At 42.7% G+C, this 24,729-nt stretch overlaps 1 protein-coding gene across 1 annotated transcript; it reads right to left on the reverse strand.

Annotated features, from left to right (window-relative positions):
• Positions 1-8,302: 8,302 nt before the first annotated feature.
• Positions 8,303-15,334, reverse strand: LOC129624178 (ATP-binding cassette subfamily C member 4-like). The gene is made up of 4 exons (XM_055541874.1): positions 15,261-15,334; positions 12,311-12,421; positions 11,652-11,772; positions 8,303-8,359 (listed from the first exon to the last, which is right to left on the reverse strand). Exons 1-4 carry the CDS (start codon positions 15,332-15,334, stop codon positions 8,303-8,305), a joined length of 363 nt encoding a protein of 120 aa, XP_055397849.1.
• Positions 15,335-24,729: the final 9,395 nt, after the last annotated feature.

Genomic DNA, 24,729 nt, shown 5'->3' on the forward strand with positions numbered 1-24,729 from the left:
AAAGAGAGAGAGAGAGAGAAAGAAATGTTTGCACAAACATGAAATCATAATACGAAGCAGTTCTACTGCGGATCACAGTCAACAGCATGTTGAAGATACATTTTAAAATTATTTTTGTATATGGTGTTAGAGAATGCTCTAACTTCATTCTTTTACATGTTGTGTCCATATTCCCCAGCATCACTTATTAGAGAGACTATCTTTTCTCCATCGTATTATATAGTCTTACTTACTTTGTTGTAGGTTAATTGATGATAAGTGTGTAGGTTTACTTCTGAGATTTCTATTCTGTTTCACTAATCTATGTCTGATTTTTGTGTCATTACCATACTGTTTTCACTAATGTAGCTTTTATAGTATGGTCTGAAGTCACAGACTGTGATTCTTCCAGGTCTGTTCTTCTTTCTACAGACTGTTTCTAGTATTCAAAATTTTCTCTGTTTCCATACAAATTTTAATTTTTTTTTTGTTCTTGTTCTATGAAAAATGCTATTGCTAGTTTGATAGGAATTGCACTTAATTTTTATGTTGCCTTGGTTAGTATGGTAATTTTAACAATATTGATTCTTCCAGTCAAAGAATATGGTATATCTTTCCATCTGTTCATGTTGTCTTAAATTTCTTTAATCACTATCTTATAGTTTTCCTTTGTCTCCTTAGGTAGGTTTATGCCTAGTCGTTGTCTTCTTCTTTTTTTTTTTTTTTTTGGATGCAGTAATACATGGATATCTCCCTTAATTTCTCTTTCTGATATCATGTTAATTTATAGAAATGCAACAGATTTCTGTATATATAAAAGCTTATACAACTCAATATCAAAAAGCAAACAACCCAATCAAAAAACATGCAGAAGACCTAAGTGGACATTTCTCCAAAGAGGAAATACATGACTGAGAGGTACACAAAAAGATGCTCAGTATAAATACTTCTTAGAGAAATGAAAATCCAAACTACAATGAGGTATTCCCTCACATCAGTCAGAATGGCCATCATTAAAAACCATACAAAAATTAAGTAATGAAGAGTATGGCTAAAAGGGACCCTCATACACTGTTGGTAAATTGAGAAATGTAAATTGGTACAGCTATTATGGAAAACAATACAGAGCTTTCTTTTAAAAAACAACAAAGACTTACCATCAGTTCAGTTCAGTCGCTGAGTCATGTCCGACTCTTTGCGACCCCATGAACCACAGCATGCTAGGCCTCCCTGTCCATCTCCAACTCCTGGAGTCCACCCAAACCCATGTCTATTGAGGCGGTGATACCATCCAACCAACTCATCCTCTGTCGTCCCCTTCTCCTCCTGCCCTCAATCTTTCCCAGCATCTGGGTCTTTTCAAATGAGTCAGCTCTTTGCATCAGGTGGCCAAAGTATTGGAGTTTCAGTTCCAACATCAGTCCTTCCAATGAATACCCAGGACTGATCTCCTTTAGGATGGACTGCTTGGATCTCCTTACAGTCCAAGAGACTCTCAAGAGTCTTCTCCAAAACCACAGTTCAAAAGCATCAATTCTTCAGCGCTCAGCTTTCCTTATAGTCCAACTCTCACATCCATACATGACCACTGGAAAAACCATAGCCTTGACTAGATGGACCTTTGTTGGCAAAGTAATGTCTCTGCTTTTCAATCTGCTGTCTAGGTTGGTCATAACTTTCCTTCCAAGGAGTAAGCGTCTTTTAATTTCATGGCTGCAATCACCATCTGCAGTGATTTTGGAGCCCAGAAAAATAAAGTCAGCCACTGTTTCCCCATCTATTTGCCATGAAGTGATGGGACCGGATGCCATGATCTTAGTTTTCTGAATGTTGAGCTTTAAGCCAAATTTTTCACTTTCCTCTTTCACTTTCATCAAGAGGCTTTTTAGTTCCTCTTCACTTTCTGCCATAAGGGTGGTGTCATCTGCATATCTGAGGTTATTGAGATTTCTCCTGGCAACCTTGATTCCAGCTTGTGCTTCCTCCAGCCCGGCGTTTCTCATGATGTACTCTGCATATAAGTTAAATAAACAGGGTGACAATATACAGCCTTGACGTACTCCTTTTCCTATTTGGAACCAGTCTGTTGTTCCATGTCCAGTTCTATCTGTTGCTTCCTGACCTGCATACAGGTTTCTCAAGAGGCAGGTCAGGTGGTCTGGTGTTCCCATCTCTTTCAGAATTTTCCACAGTTTGTTGTGATCCACACTGTCAAAGGCTTTGGCATAGTCAGTAAAGCAGAAATAGATGTTTTTCTGGAACTCTCTTGCTTTTTCCATGATCCAGCGGATGTTGGCAATTTGGTCTCTGGTTCCTCTGCCTTTTCTCAAGCCAGCTTGAACATCTGGAAGTTCACGGTTCACATACTGCTGAAGCCTGGCTTGGAGGATTTTAAGCATTACTTTATTAGTGTGTGAGATGAGTACAATTGTGCGGTAGTTTGAGCATTCTTTGGCATTGCCTTTTTTTGGGATTGGAATGAACACAGACCTTTTACAGTCCTGTGGCCACTGCTGAGTATTCCAAATTTGCTGGCATATTGAGTGCAGCACTTTCACAACATCATCTTTTCAGATTTGAAATAGCTCAGCTGGAATTCCATCACTTTCACTGGCTTTGTTCATAGTGATGCTTCCTAAGGCCCACTTGACTTCACATTCCAGGATGTCTGGCTCTATACCATACGATCCAGCAACCCCACTCCTGGCCATGAGTCCAGAAAAGACAAAAACTCTAATTCAAAAAGATACATGCACCCCAATGCTCACAGCAGCACTACTTACATGTCCATTGACAGATGAATTTACAAAGAGATGTGATTTATATATATATATACATATATATATATGGACACTATATATATGCACTCTCTATATATATACACACTATATATACATATACATACAGTATACACACACAAAGTACACACATAGAATGTTACTCAGCCACAAATAAGAATAAAATAATGCAATTTGCAGTAACATGGATGGACCTAGAGATTATCATACTAAGTAGGTCAAACAGAAAAGACAACATAGTATAGTATCACTTATATATAGTATCTAAAAAATAATAGAAATGAATTTATTTATAAAACAGAAATATGCTCACCAACATAGAAAACAAACTAAAGGTTACCAAAGGGGAAAACAGGAGGAAGGGATATAGGAATTTGTGATTAACAGATACACACTACTGTATATAAAATAAAGGAACAAGGACCTGTTTTATAGCACAGGGAACTAGACTCAGTATTTCATAATAACCTCTAATGGAAAAGAATATACCTACTCACACACATATATATTCATATATATACATATATATGTATGTATGTGTATATATATATATATAATTCAATCATTTTGTTGAACACTTGAAACACTGTAAAACAACCATGCTTCAATTAAAAAAAATAAACAATGACATACAAAAAATTCAAATCCTGATTCTGCTGCTTGCTGATTACTTGGGCAATGAGTTAAGCTCAGAATTGTTATCATTGTTATTTAATTGCTAAGTCATGTTTGACTCTTTTGCAGCCCCATTGACTGTAGTTGTGAGACTCCACTGTCCATGGAATTCTCTAGGCAAGAACATTGGAGTGGGTTTCTTCCCGAATCTGGAGAAGGAAATGGCAACCCACTCCAGTATTCTTGATTGGAAAATTCCATGGACAGAGGAGCCTGGCAGGCTACATACAGTCCATATGGTGCAAATAATAGGACATGACTTAGTGACTCAATAACAACACATAAAATTTACCACCTTAATGACTTTTAAGTGTAAATTTCAGTGGTATTAAATGCATTCCCATTATTGTACAGCCATCACCACCATCCCGCCACAGACTCCTTTCATTTTGCACAAGTGAAACTCTGTAGCCCTCAAACAACTCCCCTCTCTCCCCTCCCCTCAACTCCTGGCAGCCACCATTCTACTTCCTGTCTGTATGGGTTGACTACTCCAGGTATTTCATATTAATAGAATTATACAGCAGTTATCATCTGTGACTGGGTTATTTGACTTAACAGTTTCCTCAAGGTTCATCTGTGTTGTAGCATGTGTCAGAAATGGCTTCCTTTCTAAGGCTGAATAATATTACATTGTATAGAAATGCACCATGTTTTGTTTATTCAGTCATCTGTCAATGGACCCTTAGATGCTTCCACGTTTTTGCTATTGTGAATAATGCTGTTATGAACACATATACAGATATCCCCTCAAGACCCTGCTTTCCATATTTGGGGTTTATACCCTAAAATATAATTGCTGGATCCTATGATAATTCTATTTTAAACTTTCAGGAGTTTCTACTGTGCATATTAATATAATCCAGCCTCTAAAACACTCAAGCAGAACAAAAGAAAACAGAATCAGATCCTAGGAAGAGATGATCAGTTCAAATCTCCACCATCACAAGGGCCACATATAGGGTCTACATGAAGCACTGCACACACATTGATCTATTTAGCCCTCACAGAAGCTCAAGGAGTTATACTTTTAGCTGCTTTGTAAGAGGGCAAAAACTGAGGTGATGAAATTCCAAGTCTCCTGTTCTTCCTCATTATTCTGTACTGCATCCCTGGTTACAATAATTTACTAATAGCTGAATTCTAAGTCTCCCCAAATCATCTCTACACCCTGTAATTCTCAAAACCACACAATTTCACAGAAAGCCCTACAGAGAGATAATCACACTTGAAAAGGTGACTTTATTTCCTACAATAAAATTCCATCATTAAGACACAAAATTCAGATTTCCCTACAGGAACACGTCCAATGCTGCACAAACCATTTATCATTTTGTCTCAGAATTATGTGGTTATCAATATAAAAAATAGTGGCATCTGAAGAACTCTGAGTCCAGAAATCTGAGTCAGTTATTAACAACATGCACACCAAACAAATGAACGAATAAACAAACAAAGTCTGGTATTTGATAAAATGTCTGTTGAAAATACCTGATGCTAAAAATATTCTGTATTGGAGGAAAAGGATCAACCCTTTCATGCAATTTTAAAAGTACAATCAAATTAAAAGCAGTTAACTTAGGTTCCTCATAAAAAGAACAAGTGTGAATACTCTGATGTGCATACCTGAGGTGCAACTGATATTTTCTTCCTTAAATCATGAAGTTCAATTTCAGTTGTCCTGATCCCATCAGTCTTAATTATACCTTCAGGTTCTGAAAATCTAAGAAGGGCAGCGACGAGGGAACTTTTTCCAGCCCCTGTTATTCCCACGATGCCAACCTGTGAAGAGATCCAGGAGGGATTAAGAACTAACAACATGCAACAAACCTGGGGAAAAATCTAATTGCTGAAGATGAATTTAAAAAGTTTTATTTAAAGAGTAATCTATGATTTGGGAGAATGGCATTGAAACATGTATAATATCATATATGAAATGGACCACCAGTCCAGGTTTGATGCATGATACAGGATGCTCGGGTCTGGTACACTGGGATGACCCAGAGGGATGGTATGGGGAAGGAGGTGGGAGGAGGGTTCAGGATAGTGAACACGTGTATACCTGTGGTGGATTCATGTTGATGTATGGCAAAACCAATACAATATTATAAAGTAGGTAGACAGCAATTAAAATAAATAAGTTTATATTAAAAAAATAAAATGGGCAAAAAAAAAAGAGTAGTCTATAAGTTTCTCAACATGGCACTGTTGACATTTTGGGCCAGATAACTCATTGTTGGGTGGATGAGGGACTATCCTGTACGCTGTAGGAGGGTTAGCAGTAGCCATGCATTCTACCCACTAGATATCAGAAGCACCTAACAAATGATGCAACCAAAAACTTCAGACAGTGACAACTGTCCCCTGGTTGGGACTGCCATGGTCACAAGACAAGTTAACACTAAAAGAATCAATACACTAGCAGTGAAAAGCCAGCTTCCAGATATTCAAGCTGGTTTTTTTTTTTTTAATTTTTATTTTAATTGGAGGCTAATTACTTTACAGTATTGTGGTGGTTTTTGCCATATATTGATATGAATCAGCCATGGGTATATATATGTTCTCCATCCTTACCCTCCCTCCCACCTTCCTCCCCATCCCATCCGTCCACATCATCCCAGTGCACCAGCCCTAAGCACCCTGTCTCATGCATCGAACCTGGACTGGCGATCTATTTCACATATGATAATATACATGTTTCAATACTATTCTCTCAAATCATCCCACCCTTGCCTTCTCCCATACAGTCCAACAGTCAATGTTTTACATCTGTGTCTCTTTTGTCAAGCTGTGTTTAGAAAAGGCAGAGGAAATAGAGATCAAACTGCCAACATCCCTTGGATCATCGAAAAATCAAGATAGTTCCAGAAAAATATCTACTTCTGCTTTATTGACCATGACAAAGGCTTTGACTGTATGGATCACAATAAACTGAGGCAAATTCTTCAAGAGATGGGGATACCAGACCACCCGACCTGCCTCCTGAGAAATCTGTATGCAGGTCAAGAAGCAACAGTTAGAACTGGACATGGAACAACAGACTGGTTTCAAATTGGGAAAGGAGTACGTCAAGACTGTATACTGTCATCCTACTTGTTTAACTTATATGCAGAGTACATCATGCAAAATGCTGGGCTAGATAAAGGACAAGCTGGAATAAAGATTTCCATGAGAAATATCAATAACCTCAGATATGCAGATGACACCACCCTTACGGCAGAAAGTGAAGAACTAAAGAGCCTCTTGATGAAAGTGAAAGAGGAGAATGAAAAAGTTGGCTTAAAACTCAGCATTCAGAAAACTAAGATTACAGCATCTGGTCCCATCACTTCATGGCAAATAGATAGGGAAATAATGGAAACAGTGGAAGACTTTATTTTCTTGGGCTCCAAAATCACTGCAGATGGTGACTGCAACCATGAAATTAAAAGATGCTTGCTCCTTGGAAGAAAAGCTATGACCAACCTAGACAGCATATTAAAAAGCAGAGACATTAATTGGCCAACAGAGTTCTGTCATGTCAAAGCTATGGTTTTTTCCAGTAGTCATTTATGGATGTGAGAGTTGGACTATAAAGCTGAGCACTGAAGAATTGATGCTTTTGAACTGTGGTGTTGGAGAAAACTCTTGAGAATTCCTTGGACTGCAAGGAGATCAATCCAGTCAATCCTATCTGGTTTGAAATATATCCTGAATATTCACTGGAAGGACTGATGCTGAAATGGAAACTCCAATACTTAGGCCACCTGATGCAAAAACTGACTCATTGGAAAAGACCCTGATGCTGGGAAAGACTGAAGGCAGGATACGGGGATGACAGAGGATGAGATGGTTGGATGGCATCACTGACTCAATGGACAAATTCCGGGAGTCGGTGATGGACAGGGAAGCCTGGCATGCTGCAGTTCATGGGGTCACAAAGAGTCAGACATAACTGAGTGACTGAACTGAACTGAACTGAAAAGCCAGCAGTCTTCTAAGTGGTTCATAAGAAGTCAGCTTATAAATTAGCTTTATTCCTACCTATCTGGGTATTTTAAACCCTTAGAATTATGTGGGTAATTTTACAGACATGTCAAATCTAGTCATAAGTGTTATACATAAACAGGCACTCACTTTTTCAGGGATCTGTTATTTAAGAGGAATTATTCTTTGGTAGGGGCTTCCCTGGTAGCTCAGCTGGTAAAGGATCTGCCTGCAATGCAGGAGACACTGGTTCAATTCCTGGGTCGGGAAGATCCTCTGGAGAAGGGATAGGCTACCCACTCCAGTATTCTTTGCTTTCCCTGGTGACTCAGACATGCTAAAGCTGAAACTCCAGTACTTTGGCCATCTGATGTGAAGAGCTGACTCACTGGAAAAGACCCGGATGCTGGGAGGGATTGGGGTATGGAGGAGAAGGGGACAACAGAGGATGAGATGGCTGGATGGCATGACTGACTCAATGGACGTGAGTTTGAGTGAACTCTGGGAGTTGGTGATGAACAGGGAGGCCTGGCGTGCTGAGATTCATGGGGTTGCAAAGAGTCGGACACGACTGAACAACTGAACTGAACTGAAATGATGTATACCAGAAACTAATATAACATTGTAAGCCAATCATACTTCAATTTTAAAAAATTCTTTTAATTTTACATTAAAAACATACATATGCTTAAAAAGAAAAGAAGGTGGATATAAAACACTAATTTATAACTCAAGGTCATCACTGTGGATATTACTAACACCTAATGGCTAATCGCTAATGCTATGCTTTCAAGAACCAGCAGGGCGCACACAGCAGGTCTGCTCGTCAGGTCCCCTTCTGCTTGGCTCAAGTCCCCCTCCTCCTCTCCCTTGCTGTGTGGTCCTCAGTGGTTGCTCTCAGCCCACAGTATCTTTGCCACCAGCAGCCACTCCTCAGCCTCCTGGGTTGAGCAAAGTGAGGGACACATGGAAGAAAGGATTGGGAAATAAATGCAAAGACCACTCAGCTCTTGGGGAACCAGCCTTGAGTTGAGGCACAAAGCCCACTGTGGGATGCAGAGGATTTTGTTTACTTCTTGTCCATCAACTGAGCTCCAAAGTGAAGGTTTACACACACATGAGCTTCCCACAGCCTCCAACTGGACCAGAGACCATCAGCAAAAGTGGCTTCAAACAAAGGCCAAGTGACCAGACAAGGCTGGGCCACTTTTAAGAGTCCTGAGAAAAGGACACAACTCCCGGCAACACCTCCCCTCTCAGGGGAAGGGACTGGGTGAACCCACTCTGGCTCTGTGAGGTCACCCCACTTACACAGCAGCAATGGAGACCTCACCTCTCAGAGAGAAGTGCTAATGACCTGGGGAGGTGGTCTCAGTGACTCAGGCCCAGGTAGAGGCTTCAAGCTCCTCTCCATGCTGAGGGCCCCGGGCAGGTGGGGACCTGTCCTCTCCACCCACAGTACCTGTGGAGGTGCACACAGGGGCCAGGGGTGCTGGGAGCTCTCTGGCTGTTCTGTTCTAATTAGGGGTGACCATCAAGGGCTCCATAGCCTGCTACTTGTTTCTCTGAGAGGAAGAGATACTCCTCAGTTTTCAAAGGACAGCCCATGGAATTCTCCAGGCCAGAATACTGGAGTGAGTGGGTAGCCTTTCCTTGTCCAGGGGTTCTTCCCTACCCCGGGATTGAACCCAGGTCTCCCGCATTGCAGGCAGATTCCTTACCAGCTGAGCTACCAGGGAAGCCCTTCTCATAGGATAGAGGTTTTCATATCTCAAAATCCTAAAACCCTAAAAGCCTCACTCTGGACTGGCGTCACCCTGCTTTCTCCCATTGGTGCTGCCAGGAGTACCTGGGAGGCCCTGCTCGTGCTGTGGGTGGAAAGACCACACTGCTTGGGATTATGGATGATCCACAGGGCATTCTGTGTGCCTGAGGGATTAAAAGAGGGCCAGAGGTCAAAAAGGAAACATGTTTGTGTTTTAGAAAATCCTGGGCTGAGTTTAGATTTCCACCATCTAAAATATAAAGAATAACAAGCAGTATAGATTGATCACAACACAGGAAGTTGCTTCATAAAATCAATTATTAACTAACTAGCACTGCTGCTAGTGCTAGCAGTACTGCCACACAGATGAGCCCCTAAATTTACGTCCTCTACTCCCCACTTCTCTGCCATGACCACCCAGAGACCAACCCCCTAAAAGGGCCCAGGGCTTTACCAGTTGCACCTTATGCAGCCACAGGCCTGGCTTTCCTGGATCCCCAGCAGGAAGTATTACTGGGGCTGGACAACTCTGAAATCAACACTCCCATCACCACAGCGGGGAGGATTCCATCTCAGGAAGAACCCCAGATCCTGTGGCCTCTCCCTCTATGTCTGCTTTTCCCATGAGCTGACACAGCCAAGACCCAAAGCTCATATTAGGATGGGATCCATCCAAGGCTTAGCGACCCCACTCAAGGGGCTAACAGCCCAGGACAGCAAGAAAAACTAGCAGCTCAGTTCAAACCCAGCCAATGGGCTATGCTTTGAAACCACCTGACTTTAAGACTCTTTAGCATCTGCTACCAAAAAGAAACTAGAGAACCAGGGACAGCAGAGAAAGACCTGCTTCAGGATATGATCCAACATTAAATCCGGAGGTCACTCATCCAACCAGACACCTGGCATGAGCCACAGGCACACACTGAGGCCTCAGGTTTTCCTGATAAGCAGGATTCATGAGAGCTCTGCTGTGTGAGGTCAGGAGCTTGCCACCTGTGTCTTGCAAACAGACTTACTGTGACTATGTGGAAATTCCATGACTGGGACAGGTGCACACGGGACAAAGAAGGGCTGGGGCAGCCTGACGGGCTCCTGCTCCCTCTCCCACCCCTGTCCTTCACAAGGCACTGCAGTACCTAGGTGGTCAGTGCCTTCTCAAAGGCGGCACCCTGCCCCACATACCTGTCTCACCCTCTGGCACAATGGCCAATCGTCTTCTGACATCAGTGAGAACTCCATCCCCCAGGACCATCCAGTCATGTGGGAGATGACAGATTCTCTGTCTCTCCAGTTGTGTGGGGCGGACTTCACCTCCCCAGCTGCCCATTGCCCGCAGTGCTCTTCAGCACAGCACAGCCTTTAAACCAGAGCCACGCCGCCCATCTGTAAACCACCTGGCCCAACCACCTCACCACAACACAATGGACTGAGGACAGCTCACACTTTCTGCACCTAAAACACCCCTTTCACAGCAACTGCATCTTCTATCCCTCCTGCTCACACACTCACAGACCGCCTGTGTCCCTAAGGCAGTGCTAAGGGACCACGTAGAGCACGAGCCACCCAGGGGGGTCAGCAGCAGACCTCCAGCAGGCTCAGCCAGAACAGGGGGGCTGACGGCACTGTGTCCCCAGGTGGACTGTCCTCTGGGGGATCTTGACCCAGGATCTTCAGGGTCATGGAGGTCACTAACTTCACAGCTTTCTGCCTCTGATTTGCCCTGCACATTCCCTCCTACACCCTCTGCCAATGCCAGGCTATCAGGACTCTCCCTTCAACCAGGAATCTGTTCCCACAACCAGGGAAAGAAAACAGCATGGAGGGTGCACAGAATTCACGGTGAAGCTGGAGCTTGTCCCTACGGGGGCTTTGCTCACAGAGCCAGCCCACGGGGAAGGGGGAAGCCTGGGGAAAGGTGTGCTCTTAGGAGTTCTGGGCAGCTACAGTCCAGATGCAGGGCCCTGGGTTCTGTTCCCCTGGAAGAGGAGAGGCGATGGCATCTTCTTAGAAAAGCATTTATCAGATGTGACCTGGTCAAGGTAACAATTTTTACCTTGTTAAACTATAACAAAGCGCCATAAAAAGTACTTTATTCTGGGCTCGGGTCCAAATTACCTTCCTCTAAATCACAGGGCACATATTGCCTTAGGTTGCTGGAATCTTCTTTTGGTCAAAGATCAATCAGCGTTTATACTGAGCACCAGGAACTTTCTAACATACTATAAAATGTCTTTTCTTTCAAGGCCATCCTTCCACAACACTCTTTAATCAGTTAAAAGAAGAATAGTAACCCTTGGAGTCCAGTTCTTGCCATTCTAAAGATAAATACAACCTCTGAGCTCTATCATGTTTCCATGAGGGTTTATCCTCAGACCTTAGACCACTGGCCTCTCTCCCCACCGGCCCCGTCTACCTCAGTGCTGAGATACATACACCAAAAAGCAATGCACAGAATAAAAATCTTTTACCTCAAGAAATGTAAACATTCCCCAAATTAAATAGGATTTCCAGTAGCATTTTACAATTGCTTTCATTAATGAAGGCTCATGTGAGTCTTTCTGAGCTCTCTTCACTTCCTGATCCCAGTGCCTGCGATGAGAAACAGAGCGCAGTGAAGAACAGCGTGCCCACCTAAGGGGAAAGGGGACGGGGCGGAGTGGGAGACGAGCCTGCACTACAGGCTCTCTACGGCTGCGCAATAGATGCTGGCTACCTGCTCACAGGGCTCCTGAAAGACAAGTGGTGCAGACTCTGAAGCACCAGAGAAACAAGCCTTGAGGAAAAAGTTCCAGATTCTGGAAAGAAGTTCCTGCCAAGCTTTGCTGGACTCACAGCTCATGAGCAGCTCAGGACGGTCAACACCCTCCTCTAGGGACCCCACCTCCGAGAGAGAGCTCGGCCACCAGGGCTGGCTGAGGGCTCTCTCCACGTCCACAGATGCACAGGGAACACGGGCTCCCCCAGCCTCCAAAGTGGGCTAAGCCCGGGGTCAGCCTGAGGGGCTGAGTGTGCAGTGTCAGGGGAGGAGGCTCAGGAGAACCCAGAGGAAGGCAAAGCCTCCTCCAAACCTTTAGCCCGACATGGAAATTCTCACTCTTCCTCCCTTCTCTCTGATGTCTGTGCTCACCCTTGCAGCTCTTCTCCAAGGCGTTGGGAGCGATCGTCTGGAAGCACCGAATACATGTCATCTGGTTCTAATTTCCGTTTGTAACCGATTTTAAACAAGGGGTTTAGCCACCTGTTAAACATTAAAAGGAGAGTGACATATATCCAAATTACACATCTCTAATTAGAAACCTACATTCATGGACATTGTTAAAAAAGAAGTCTACATTTTAAATATATAAAGATACAGGGGGAATTTAGACATGTGCTTACACACATACATTCTAGGTATAGGAAAGTCATGCTGGCTTATACATGGTATAACTTAAAAGGATGCTGTTTGTGGCCTACTGAACATACACTGTACATCTGCTTTAATTATTAAGGAAAAAATATATCTAGAAATGAAAATAAAGTAACGGTGTTTCAGGAAAGCAGAATAGAGCTGAATAGCCATTGTGGGTAAGGCTGCAGATACGTTCCTGTATTACTGAGGACTTAAATCTTCTGAAATGTATCAGATTCAAGGATACCTACATGGCACTAGTGGTAAATAACCTGTCTGTTAACACAGGAGATGTAAGAGATGCTAGTTCGATCCCTAGGTTGGGAAGATCCCCTGGAGAAGGAAAGAGCAACCCACTCCAGTATTCATGCCTGGAAAATCCCATGGACAGGGGAGCCTGGTGGGCTACAGTCCATGGGGTTGCAAAGAGTCAGATACGACCAAAGTGTCTGAGCATTAGTCATATTCAAAGAAGTTTCAATCTGATGTCAAGATCTCCTTAGATCAGCTGTCAACAGAGAGGAATTTTTACAGGCAATTATCTTATGAACACAAAACCCTGAGTCTAACAGGCTCTGGACCCTGAACTCCTTACAGTCCTGTCAGACTCCCCTCAGCCAGAATGCTCAAGTGAGCCTCTTTCTGACCCCAATCTTCTGAAGACATACTCAAGATAAGTAACACTTTCCCAGCTAAAGTGCACAGTTGATTCTTCTTAAGGTCCTCCTTGGTATCACTCCCTGGCAGATTCATTTATTTTAAAAAGTAACATTCAAACATCCAAAAGGGCTCAAGTTTTACTGACTGTTGGATCTGTCACCATCAGCCTCAGTTGGGGATATACTCCAATTTTTTTTTTTTTTTTTTTTTTTTTTTAGAGAGGCCACTTGGCTAAATGCTCAGAACAAGAATGGCCTGACTGAACAAATTTGTGACAGTTTCAAAAGAAAGATCCCCAGATTCCCTGAGCTTCTAAAGCCATTCTTAGAGCCTTTTCCAGTTACTCTCCTTCTCTTGCTCTTTGGTCCATGATTCCTCAATTGTCTCATTAGTTTTATCTCTTGGAGAACTGAGATAATCAAGCTGCAGATGGTCTTTACCCATCCTTCCTCTCCAGATGAGGGTAAAGACCTCTGCAGATGATCTTTACCCTCCTTCCTCTCCAGCAAGAAAACTGGAAATGGATGCCAACCAAAATCAAAGTCTCCACCTTCCATTTCTATGCACGTACATTTTCAAAATCAACAAACAGAATGTGCTTTGAGAGTTTCTTGCCCTACCTGAAATTAAAGAGACATTTATCTATTTTGCTATTATTTATGGTAACCACACACATATTCCTTCTTTTAGGACCCTCTTTCCATAAGGGACATCAAATAGCCATGAGATGTAGCCACATACACTGACTATACCACCATCAAAACAAGCATAGGAGCTGCCATTGGCCTGGGGATCCCCTAGGATGTCCCAGAAAAGAAGTATCAGAATCTGTGGGAAAGATGAATGGGTTAGAGTCGAGAAACAAAAGATCTAGTAATCACCCAAGTGTGATTAAAGTCCAAAGGTTCAGGCCTGCCTTTCTGTAGTCCCAACTATTAAATGAAGACTTCATTTAAGAGCTTCAGCACTCTGCAGCATTTTTCATCTGTGTGTTTCCTCCCAGCTCAGGGATCCTTCAGTGGTTTCAGGACCATAGGACTCCTGGGCAGGACCATCTACATCAAGACCATGCACTGCTTCTCTCAGCTAGAGATCTGGATAAGACCCCACAGGTTTCAGGGACCCCATCCCCAGGATCTGGTCCTCAAAGGTGGAAGTGTAGATATTTGCAATAGGGAAAGGGACTGTGGTCAAATAGACACTCTGCTCCTGGCTGTGTGTCCCTGAAAAAAGCAAAAGGTGTTCCACAACGGTGTTTGCATTCATTTCATAAAAAAAACAATTGTGTTTTGTACACACATGAAATTGGCCTCAACTAGGTACCAGGACCGGAGAAGGCAATGGCACCCCACTCCAGTACTCTTGCCTGGAAAATCCCATGGATGGAGGAGCCTGGTGGGCTGCAGTCCATGGGGTCACTAAGAGTCGGACACGACTAAGCGACTTCACTTTCACTTTTCACTTTCATGCATTGGAGAAGGAAATGACAACCCACTCCATGTTCTTGCCTGGAGTATCCCAGGGACGGGGGAGCCTGGTGGGCTGCCATCTATGAGGTCTCACAGAGTCGGACATGACTGAAGTGACTTAGCAGTAGCAGGTACCAGGACAAATAGTCAACCACACAGGGAGGGAGGCAGGGAGAGAAAGAAAGACATGGCAATAGACAGGGTGAGAGAGGGAGCCCATGGCACTTGAAACTCAGATGTTTACCTAAGGAACATGGGGAAAGGTGGGGACATTATTGGAAGATGGCAAAGGTTCAGGGCACTGATTAGATAAATAAAGTTGTTCATAAGCTGCTTCCTTGGGGTGAAAGTTGCAGCTTCTTTCAGAACTGATAGTGAATTGCTGAGTGGTTCTGCGGCAGATGGATAAGGTGGACACCAGGTCCCTGGGTCCTCCTCCCACCCCTACTGCCACCAGTCCCGAGCACACCCTCTCCTTGTCCCTTGGTCCCCAACAGAAGCCAGCAGTGTCAGGCATGTGCTCGCAGGAATTGTCACAGCTTAGATGGGGCGCTCACCAGACAAACAGGCGCGAGCAGAAGTTCACCTTCTGCAGCGGGTTGGTCTTCACCTCCGGAGATATGGGCAGCATCTTGCCGGCCAAGGCAGACACAGACCGGGGTCGCCCTGCTCAGGAGGCTGTGGGGCTCCTGCTGCTCCTGGAGGTGCCGGCAGGGATGCTGGAGACTGGCCGCCCTGCAGGTCCACTGTGCCGGAGCCTGAGAACACCTTCTTTTGAGAATGGAGTGCCCTTTGTGCTCCAGGTCTCACCTTCCAGGACTGAGAAACCTCCAGAGTCCACCTTTGAGGCACCCGCTCTGTGCAGCTGCTGCCACAGGCCTAGGATGGATGCAGCGTGCCACGTGTGGGGCTGCAGGACCAAGAGATACCCAGGTAAACGCTGTTAGGAGCCCCACGCAGGTGGGAGGCAAAGCTACCAGATCTTTGATAAAGGCAGGCAGGCAGGCTGATTGCGGGGCACAACCAGCCCAGCTCCCTGGAGCGCACCTGGCTGCAAACTCTGCAGAAGTTCCTGCTCTGAGTCCAGGAACTCAGGGGAGGCCAGAGTCTCAGGCCCCTGCCCATCTCTGCTGCTCAGAGGCTGCCCATGTGCTACAGAGGAAACCCTGAGAAAGATGGCAGAAGGCGACAGCAGCCCACCCTCTGGACATGCTGCCTTCCTCAGGACCAAACAAGGGCACTGTGGGAAGGTCTCCAACTGGAATGGAGCAGGACACTGTGGGACCTTCCTGGGATAGACCCTACCCCCACCCCATGCCCTCTGCCTGGCTCTTGTTTGTAGAAAAGCTTCAGTCTCCTAGGCCTCCTCTGAGTCACAAAAGGCTGGCTAAAGGACGATTGGAAGAATGTGAATATGTAATATCAAAAAAATCTTCATCAATAGATTAGTCATAGAGCAGTCACAGAATCTTTACAACAGGGTCTGGTGCATATTCCTGAGTTGTTTTGCAGATGCTAAAATGTCCACCAGGCGGAAGAAGTTAACTGCATGATGACCAGGATAAATTGGAACCTAAGGATTTTTGATGATAACCCCTGTTACATTACCCTGCTTCTCAACATCAATCGGAATAGTGCATGAGCTAATCAAGTACCCTGGACTCTCTCCCTCAGCTTGCCTTTAAAAAGCCTTCCCTGAAATCCACTGGAGAGGTCCAGCCCTCTGAGCATGAACATCCTGTACTCCTTGCTTGACCCTTGCAATGAACTTTTCTCTGCTCAGAACTCCAACTTTTCAGTTTGTTTCCCCTCAATGTACATTGGGCACAAGACCTTGGTTTGGCCAATACAAACCAGACACCAAACATTTGACGATGGCCAACAATCACGATGGTGTGATCACTCACCTAGAGCCAGACATCCTGGAATGTGAAGTCAAGTGGGCCTTAGGAAGCATCACTACGAACAAAGCTAGTGGAGGTGATGGAATTCCAGTTAAGCTATTTCAAATCCTGAAAGACGATGCTGTGAAAGTGCTGCACTCAATATGCCAGCAAATTTGGAAAACTCAGCAATGGCCATGGGACTAGAAAAGGTCAGTTTTCATTCCAATCCCAAAGAAAGGCAATGCCAGAGAATGCTCAAACTACTACACAATTGCAGTCATCTCACACGCTAGTAAAGTAATGCTCAAAATTCTCCAAGCTAGACTTCAGCAATACGTGAACTGTGAACTTCCAGATGTTCAAGCTGGTTTTAGAAAAGGCAGAGGAAACAGAGATCAAATTGCCAACATCTGCTTGATCATCAAAAAAGCAAGAGAGTTCCAGAAAAAACATCTATTTCTGCTTTATTGACTATGCCAACGCCTTTGACTGTGTGGATCACAATAAACTGTGGAAAATTCTGAAAGAGATGGGAATACCAGACCACCTGACCTGCCTCTTGAGAAACCTGTATGCAGGTCAGGAAGCAACAGTTAGAACTGGACATGGAACAACAGACTGGTTCCAAATAGGGAAAGGAGTACGTCAAGGCTGTATATTGTCACCTTGCTTATTTAACTTATATGCAGAGTACATCATGAGAAACGCTGGACTGGAAGAAGTACAAGCTGGAATCAAGATTGCCGGGAGAAATATCAATAACCTCAGACATGCAGATGACACCACCCTTATGGCAGAAAGTGAAGAGGAACTAAAAAGTGAAAGAGGACAGTAAAAAAGTTGGCTTAAAGCTCAACATTCAGAAAACGAAGACCATGGCATCCGGTCCCATCACTTCATGGGAAATAGATGGGGAAACAGTGGAAACAGTGTCAGACTTTATATTTTGGGGCTCCAAAATCACTGCAGATGGTGACTGCAGCCATGAAATTAAAAGATGCTTACTCCTTGGAAAGAAAGTTATGACCAACCTAGATAGCATATTCAAAAGCAGAGACATTACTTTGCCAACAAAGGTCCATTTAGTCAAGGCTATGGTTTTTCCAGTGGTCATGTATGGATGCTAGAGTTGGACTGTGAAGAAAGCTGAGTGCCGAAGAATTGATGTTTTTGAACTGTGGTGTTGGAGAAGACTCTTGAGAGTCCCTTGGACTGCAAGGAGATCCAACCAGTCCATTCTGAAGGAGATCAGCCCTGGGATTTCTTTGGAAGGAATGATGCTAAAGCTGAAACTCCAATACTTTGGCCACCTCATGTGAAGAGTTGACTCACTGGAAAAGACTCTGATGCTGGGAGGGATTGGGGTCAGGAGGAAAAGGGGATGACAGAGTATGAGATGGCTGAATGGCATCACCGACTCGATGGACGTGAGTCTGAGTGAACTCTGGGAGTTGGTGATGGACAGGGAGGCCTGGCGTGCTGCAATTCATGGGGTCACAAAGAGTCAGACACAACTGAGTGAGTGAACTGAACTGAACTGAACAACAGGGTTTAGCACATATTATGCTTATAGAGTTGCAAGATTTAGAGAAATGTGACAGATTAGAAAACTCCAAATGATTTCAAAAGATGAATTTGCTGTCATTAGAGAACTCCACAACATGTGAGATGCCTTGCATCTCACAGGTTACACTGTGGGGGTACTCTTGTGAGCTTTTTGCTGCCCTCTTACAAGGGGAATTTGGGACAGAGAGATTGCCTTATGATTCCTTTCATCATGAGCTCAGCTCAATAAAGCTGGAGGAAAAATCTATTTTAAAGAAATCCTTAATGTATTCAAACATTTTTTATAACTCAAACATGTAACAGTGGCGTATGTTATAGAACACAGGTTATGTGCATTTGTGGGAAACTTGCTTCTCTTTAATTCAAACAATGCCCCATTCAAGGAGGTGTTATCTGTTTTACAGATAAAAAATGAGGCTCAAAGACAGCACTTCTCCAAGGTCTGAGAATCAGTAAATGATGAATCTTGATTTGGATTCAAGTCCAAGTCCCTCATGACTGTCCCACTGGTGGTTGGTCAGTGTGTGAAAAAAGCCAAGAATATGCTATCTGAATGAATCAATGACTGTAGGACTGAGAACAAAATCTTGGGCCCTCACTTATAAGTCATAAGTTATTTCTGTGGCTGCCTTACCAGCTCAGAGGCTTTTCTTCCCTTTCATCCTAAATGAAGAAAGATCAAAGTTTTTGGGGCTTATAACAAGATCACCTCATTATTCTTTGATAATTTCCCATGTACCTTGGCTAAAATGGTGTTATTAACAATGACTTTTAGCTTCAGTTATGCAAGATGAATATGTCTTTCAGAACTAGGGCATGACAATGTGGCTACAATTGATAATTCTGTACTGTGTCCTTTTCATTTGCTGAGAGAGTAGAGCTTAGGGGTTCTCAACATAAAAGAGAAAAAAAATCTAAATGATTATGATGTGAAGAGATAGATACATTAATTGGCTTAGTATGATGAGCATTTCAGTGTATATGTATGTAAAGTCATCAAGTTGTACATCTAAATATATACAATTTTTGATTGTCAATTAGATCTCAATAAAGCTGGAGGAGAAATCAATTTTAAAGAAATCCTTAATGTAGTCAAATATTTTTTATAACTCTTACACTTAACAATGGCAATGTGTTGATTATTTTCTATTAATGGGCATGATGATTTATTATACTATTTTCTTGATATTATTTTCTTAATTTGTATGCAGGTTTGAAATTTTCTATTGCAAAAAGGAAGACAGAGCTGAAAATCGTCAGTTTTCAATTACCTATCTTCCTGGTGTTAACTCTTTCTCAGATAATGCAATCTACAATCTAAATAATCGCTCCTCACCTAATTTCCAGTTGTCTTTGAAATTCTCTACATTTTCCATCCCTATAAATGTTCAGATACTAGTTCTTCAAAGATGAAGAAATTGCTTGCTGAAGTTGGGAGTCTGGTGACTTCCCTTTTCCCAATTCCCCAGACTGTTCTCTCCAGTTCCAACTATCTCAGGACCATAATTGTCATCTCTAAACTGTCAAATCACTCAGTCCCTTCAGCTTCTGCTGTATTTTTTAAAACTAAGTGTTTTTTGAAAATTTTTAGCATTCTTTTCTGAGCATAAACTAATACGATGTTTAGAAGAATTGTTGGAATCCAGTGTTAAATAGTTCAGATAAGAGTGGCACTAGAGCTAGGGGACCAGATCCTTCACTCATCCTCCTTCCTTCAGGGTTACTGTGAGCCTCAGGATTTGTGAGAGCATTTTCTAAAAACTAAAACCTAAAACAACATACAAATAAAATTTTGTTTTGAACAGATGTTCAGTGAATGCCTTTCAGGTTCAGGAGCACTAGGCCAGACAGAGCTTACAAACAGGGGAGATGACATAAGACTCTATCTGCACTTGTTTACTGATCTGAAATGGTTCAATACTATGACTAAAGGAGCAATAACAAGTGATGGAGAGGATGCAGAGAAACTGGAATCCTCATATACTGCTGGTGGGAAAGTAAAATGGTACAACCACAATGTTACCACATAACTCAGCAATTCTTCTTATAGCTATCTATCCAAGATAATTGAAAACATATGTCCACTTGAAAACTTAGTTACAAATGTTATAACATCATTATTCATAAAAGATAAAGGTGTGAGGGGTGGGAGGAAAAAGTGTACACCACCTTATGAATAGGTAAATGAAATCTGGAATTACATGCAATAGGATATGATTTGTCAAGATAGATACACTGATGTATGCCACAAAGCAGATGAACATTGAATATATTATACAAAGTTAATGAAGCCAGCCATTGACTCTAGTGAGGAGGACAAAACAATATCTAAGGAGAAATGCAATCTTGTTGGACTTGATGATTCATTTCCAAACAAACCTCAGGGATACATGGTGGAAATTTGTATCTGTGCAAACTATAAAATATTATATGGTCTACAGCAGGGGTCCTCAACCACTGGTCGGTGACCTGTTAGGAACCAGGCCACATAGTAAGATGTGAATGATGGGCAAGGGAGAGAAACTTGATCAGTATTTACAGCCATTCCACTCATCACTCGCATTACCACCTGAGCTCCATCTCCTGTCAGACCAGCAGCAGCATTAGATTCTCATAGAGGCACAAACCTTATTGTGAATTGCCCACATGAGGGATCTAGGTTTTATACTCCTTATGATAATCCAATGCCTAATGATATGAGGTGGAGCTGAAGTGATGATGCTAGCACTGGGGAGCACCTGCAAACACAGATTATCACAAGCAGAGAGGTTGACAACACAGAGACCAAAATAAGACAATTGCTTGCAGACTCATATCAAAACCCTTTCAGTGAGTGGCAAATGACAAGCTGCATCTGCTGGCAGGCTGTACAGTAGCATGAGTTGATGTCCTTCAACTGGACAGCCGGATCTCGTGATAGGCTTTAAGTCAGAATTCGACACTCATTTCAATGTGCACAAGGGCTGCCCATTATTTTCCATCAGCAGCTCTTCCTGCACTGCACACTTGTCTCCATCTCAGTCTGGTAAGCCCACAGCTAACTTTACCAAAATGAGTGAAAAACAAACACTGCTGGAGAGCTTCTTTGATAAGGGGGAGACACCCAGTGATGAGACAGCAAAAGACTCTAAGACCGCCAACAAAAAGGAAACTTAATTTAAGATAAAATAACGAGAGTTCTACTTCAATTATGGGTTTGTTGCAACACATATATGTGGCAACCAGTTATCCAACAAAGTAAAGTGGCTGCATTCCGTGCCAAACTGGATCTATGGGGGTGACAAGTGAACACTGAGATTTTTGACATGTTTCAAATATTACCAGAGATTTTGAAAGAGACTGAGCCAGGGACTTCTTTCTCCCAGCTGGTGTGTGATAACCTATCTCAGCTTTCTAAAGAGTTTGAGCATTACATCCCAACAGCAAAAGACTCTTGAACTGGGAAGGAATGGATCTGTGACCCATCTGTGAATAAGCCAGGTGAATCGACTTTGTTCATGCTAGAAAGAGGATCAGCTTCATGAGACTGCAAATGATGATGACCTATAAGTATTTTTGAGACAACTTCAAATTTCTATACATTCTAAAGTCAAGGCAGGATATCCTGCCACAGGATATTCTCTGTGGCAGAGATTGCCACAAAGCACTGAAAAGCCTGCTTCCATTTCAAACAAGCTATCTTTGTAAAGCAGGGTTTTCTGCAGTGATAGCAATCAAAGCAAGATGACAAAGTAGATTGGACATAAGAACACACTTCGGCTATCGCTCTCTCCCATCACCCTTGGATGAGCCCATCTAGTTGTAGAAAAACAAGCTCAGGGCTCCCTGATTCTGAAATATAGTGAGTTGTATAATTATTTAATTATATATTACAATGTAATAATAATAGAAATAAAGTGCAAAATAAATAGTGATTGAATCATCTCAAAATTATCCCACCTCCCTGCTCCGTGAAAAAAATTGTCTTCCATGAAACCAGTCCCTGGTTCCAAAAAGGTTGAAAATGACTGGTCTATAGGATCTCTGTCAAATCGTCAAAGCTTCAAATGTTAAACCTGCAGCAGGCATAAGAGCAGTACTAAAATGATTCAGCTGAGATAATGCTGGTCCTCAAGCATTTTCAACCAAGACATATAGGAAAATGAGATTCACAATTTAAACATAATCCTGTGGGTATGCATAGTTCTGAATATAGTGATAATTTCTCTCTCACTTCTCCTAGTGATATATCCACCTCTGTAAACTCAGGAGTGAGTACCCAGCTGAAATCTAGCCAATCACCATATGCCATGACCTTGTCCAAACGGCTTGCTTGAGAGAGAACCTCATGGCTAGCCAGACCAACTGGATTTCTTCCTTGAGAATGTTGAGCAGTGAGGGGTGGGGGAGGCAAGGGTGATTTTTGTTTTGCTTTTTGCTGGAGCTAGAAAGGGAAATCCTGTCTTTCCTTTCTGATGAGGGAGTTTTAAGGACGTGACCCATGATTGGTAAGCATGTGCCCCATTTACATTGAGAGCCTTAAAGAATAAAGCAGGCACTCAGGGAAAGTCATACAGTCAACAACTATTTATTAAACACCTACTATTCCAGGAGCTAGGGATATATAAGTGAATAGGATGAGTGGTATAAAGCAGAGTCTTTGTAACATCAAGTCTTTGTAACATACTGAGGCTAACAGGATCCCTCCTTGGACAGTGTGACCTGCTGGAGCAGAAGCTGTCACTTTCTAGCTTGTGTCCTCCGACTTTTCTCCAGGACTAAGGAGCTCACTGCTTACCTGCAACTCTCCACTTAGGGCCTCTTTCTAGCTACGGAACCACACTGGGGCCATATGAAAAGCAAGCCAAAAACCTTGGATTCAACCTTTAACCAGTGATGGATGGGTAGTGGGTAGATAAATGCCCCAATGCCCTTGCCTATGAGTTGGAATAACTGTGTCTACCAAGGTGACCACAAGGGAAGGAGCCCAGTTGCAAAAGCAGTAACTTTCTTGCTAACACACTTTTTATTGTTTTCCTTCCCACTTTGTCTCACTTCTCCACTCCCTACATGTGTTTTCCTAAGACCACTTCTAAAATAAACCACTTTCACTCAAATGTTTGCCTCAAAGTCTATGACTGGAAAACCCAATCTATGAAACCTCTGAGGAACATTATTCCAAGTATTGAAAGCTATATTCACTTCCTCTTTGAACCCATGAAAATCCTTTTTAATATTATAAATCTTGGGTTTATAATATTAATACAGTAGCAATATTCACATGATAATTTTGAGGTCTTGAAATGCATCTGGTCCAAACTGAAGTGTGCTTTAACTGTATAATACAACACGGATTTCAAAGACAGGATAAAACTCTTTATGCCTCAATGGTTTTTTACATTTATTACATGTTGATATAGTATTTTTGACACATTGGCTTAAAAATATCTTCAGTTCAGTTCAGTTCAGTCATTCAGTCGTGTCTGACTCTTTGCAACCCCATGAATCGCAGCACACCAGGCCTCCCTGTCCATCAGCAACTCTCGGAGTTCACTCAGACTCACGTCCAGCAAGTCGGTGATGCCATCCAGCCATCTCATCCTCTGTCGTCCCCTTCTCCTCCTGCCCCCAATCCCTCCCAGCATCAGAGTCTTTTCCAATGAGTCAACTCTTCACATGTGGTGGCCAAAGTACTGGAGTTTCAGCTTTAGCATCATTCCTTCCAAAGAAATCCCAGGGCTGATCTCCTTCAGAATGGACTGGTTGGATCTCCTTGCAGTCCAAGGGACTCTCAAGAGTCTTCTCCAACACCACAGTTCAAAAACATCAATTCTTCAGCGCTCAGCCTTCTTCACAGTCCAACTCTCACATCCATACATGACCACAGGAAAAACCATAGCCTTGACTAGATGAACCTTTGTTGGCAAAGTAATGTCTCTGCTTTTGAATATGCTATCTAGATTGGTCATAACTTTCTTTCCAAGGAATAAGCGTCTTTTAATTTCATGGCTGCAGTCACCATCTGCAGTGATTTTGGAGCCCCAAAATATAAAGTCTGACACTGTTTCCACTGTTTCCCCATCTATTTCCCATGAAGTGATGGGACCGGATGCCATGATCTTCGTTTTCTGAATGTTGAGCTTTAAGCCAACTTTTTCACTCTCCACTTTCACTTTCATCAAGAGGCTTTTTAGTTACCCTCTTCACTTTCTGCCATAAGGGTGGTGTCATCTGCATATCTGAGGTTACTGATATTTCTCCCGGCAATCTTGATTCCAGCTTGTGTTTCTTCCAGTCCAGTGTTTCTCATGGTGTACTCTGCATATAATCTATTGGTAAACTATAAATTAGAAAAGAATTTTCAGATCATAATCTGACAATATCTATTAAGAGCCTTAAAAACATTCATCTTTTTTGACTCAATAGGATTTTTACTTACAAGATGATGAAGGCAAAAAAGTCATTTATAGAGAAGTATTTATGCACAATTTATTTATATGCAAATGTTTCTCAGAACAGTGGTTATTATTAAATTGTAATAGGATTTAGAAATGTCCTAACTTCTAACTTTAGCAATAGCAACATGATTGAACAA

This window comes from Bubalus kerabau, chromosome 12, assembly GCF_029407905.1.
Source record: "Bubalus kerabau isolate K-KA32 ecotype Philippines breed swamp buffalo chromosome 12, PCC_UOA_SB_1v2, whole genome shotgun sequence".
Classification (NCBI taxonomy): domain Eukaryota; kingdom Metazoa; phylum Chordata; class Mammalia; order Artiodactyla; family Bovidae; genus Bubalus; species Bubalus kerabau.

Excerpts from the sequence above, each read along its gene's own strand:
- LOC129624178 (XM_055541874.1), bottom strand. The coding sequence starts at position 15,334 with ATGCTGCCCATATCTCCGGAGGTGAAGACCAACCCGCTGCAGAAGGTG. Across the intron at positions 12,422-15,260 it reads TGCTCGCGCCTGTTTGTCTG|GTGGCTAAACCCCTTGTTTA; the intron begins GTGAGCGCCCCA and ends AATGTTTAACAG. Across the intron at positions 11,773-12,310 it reads CTTGGAGAAGAGCTGCAAGG|GCACTGGGATCAGGAAGTGA; the intron begins GTGAGCACAGAC and ends TTCTCATCGCAG.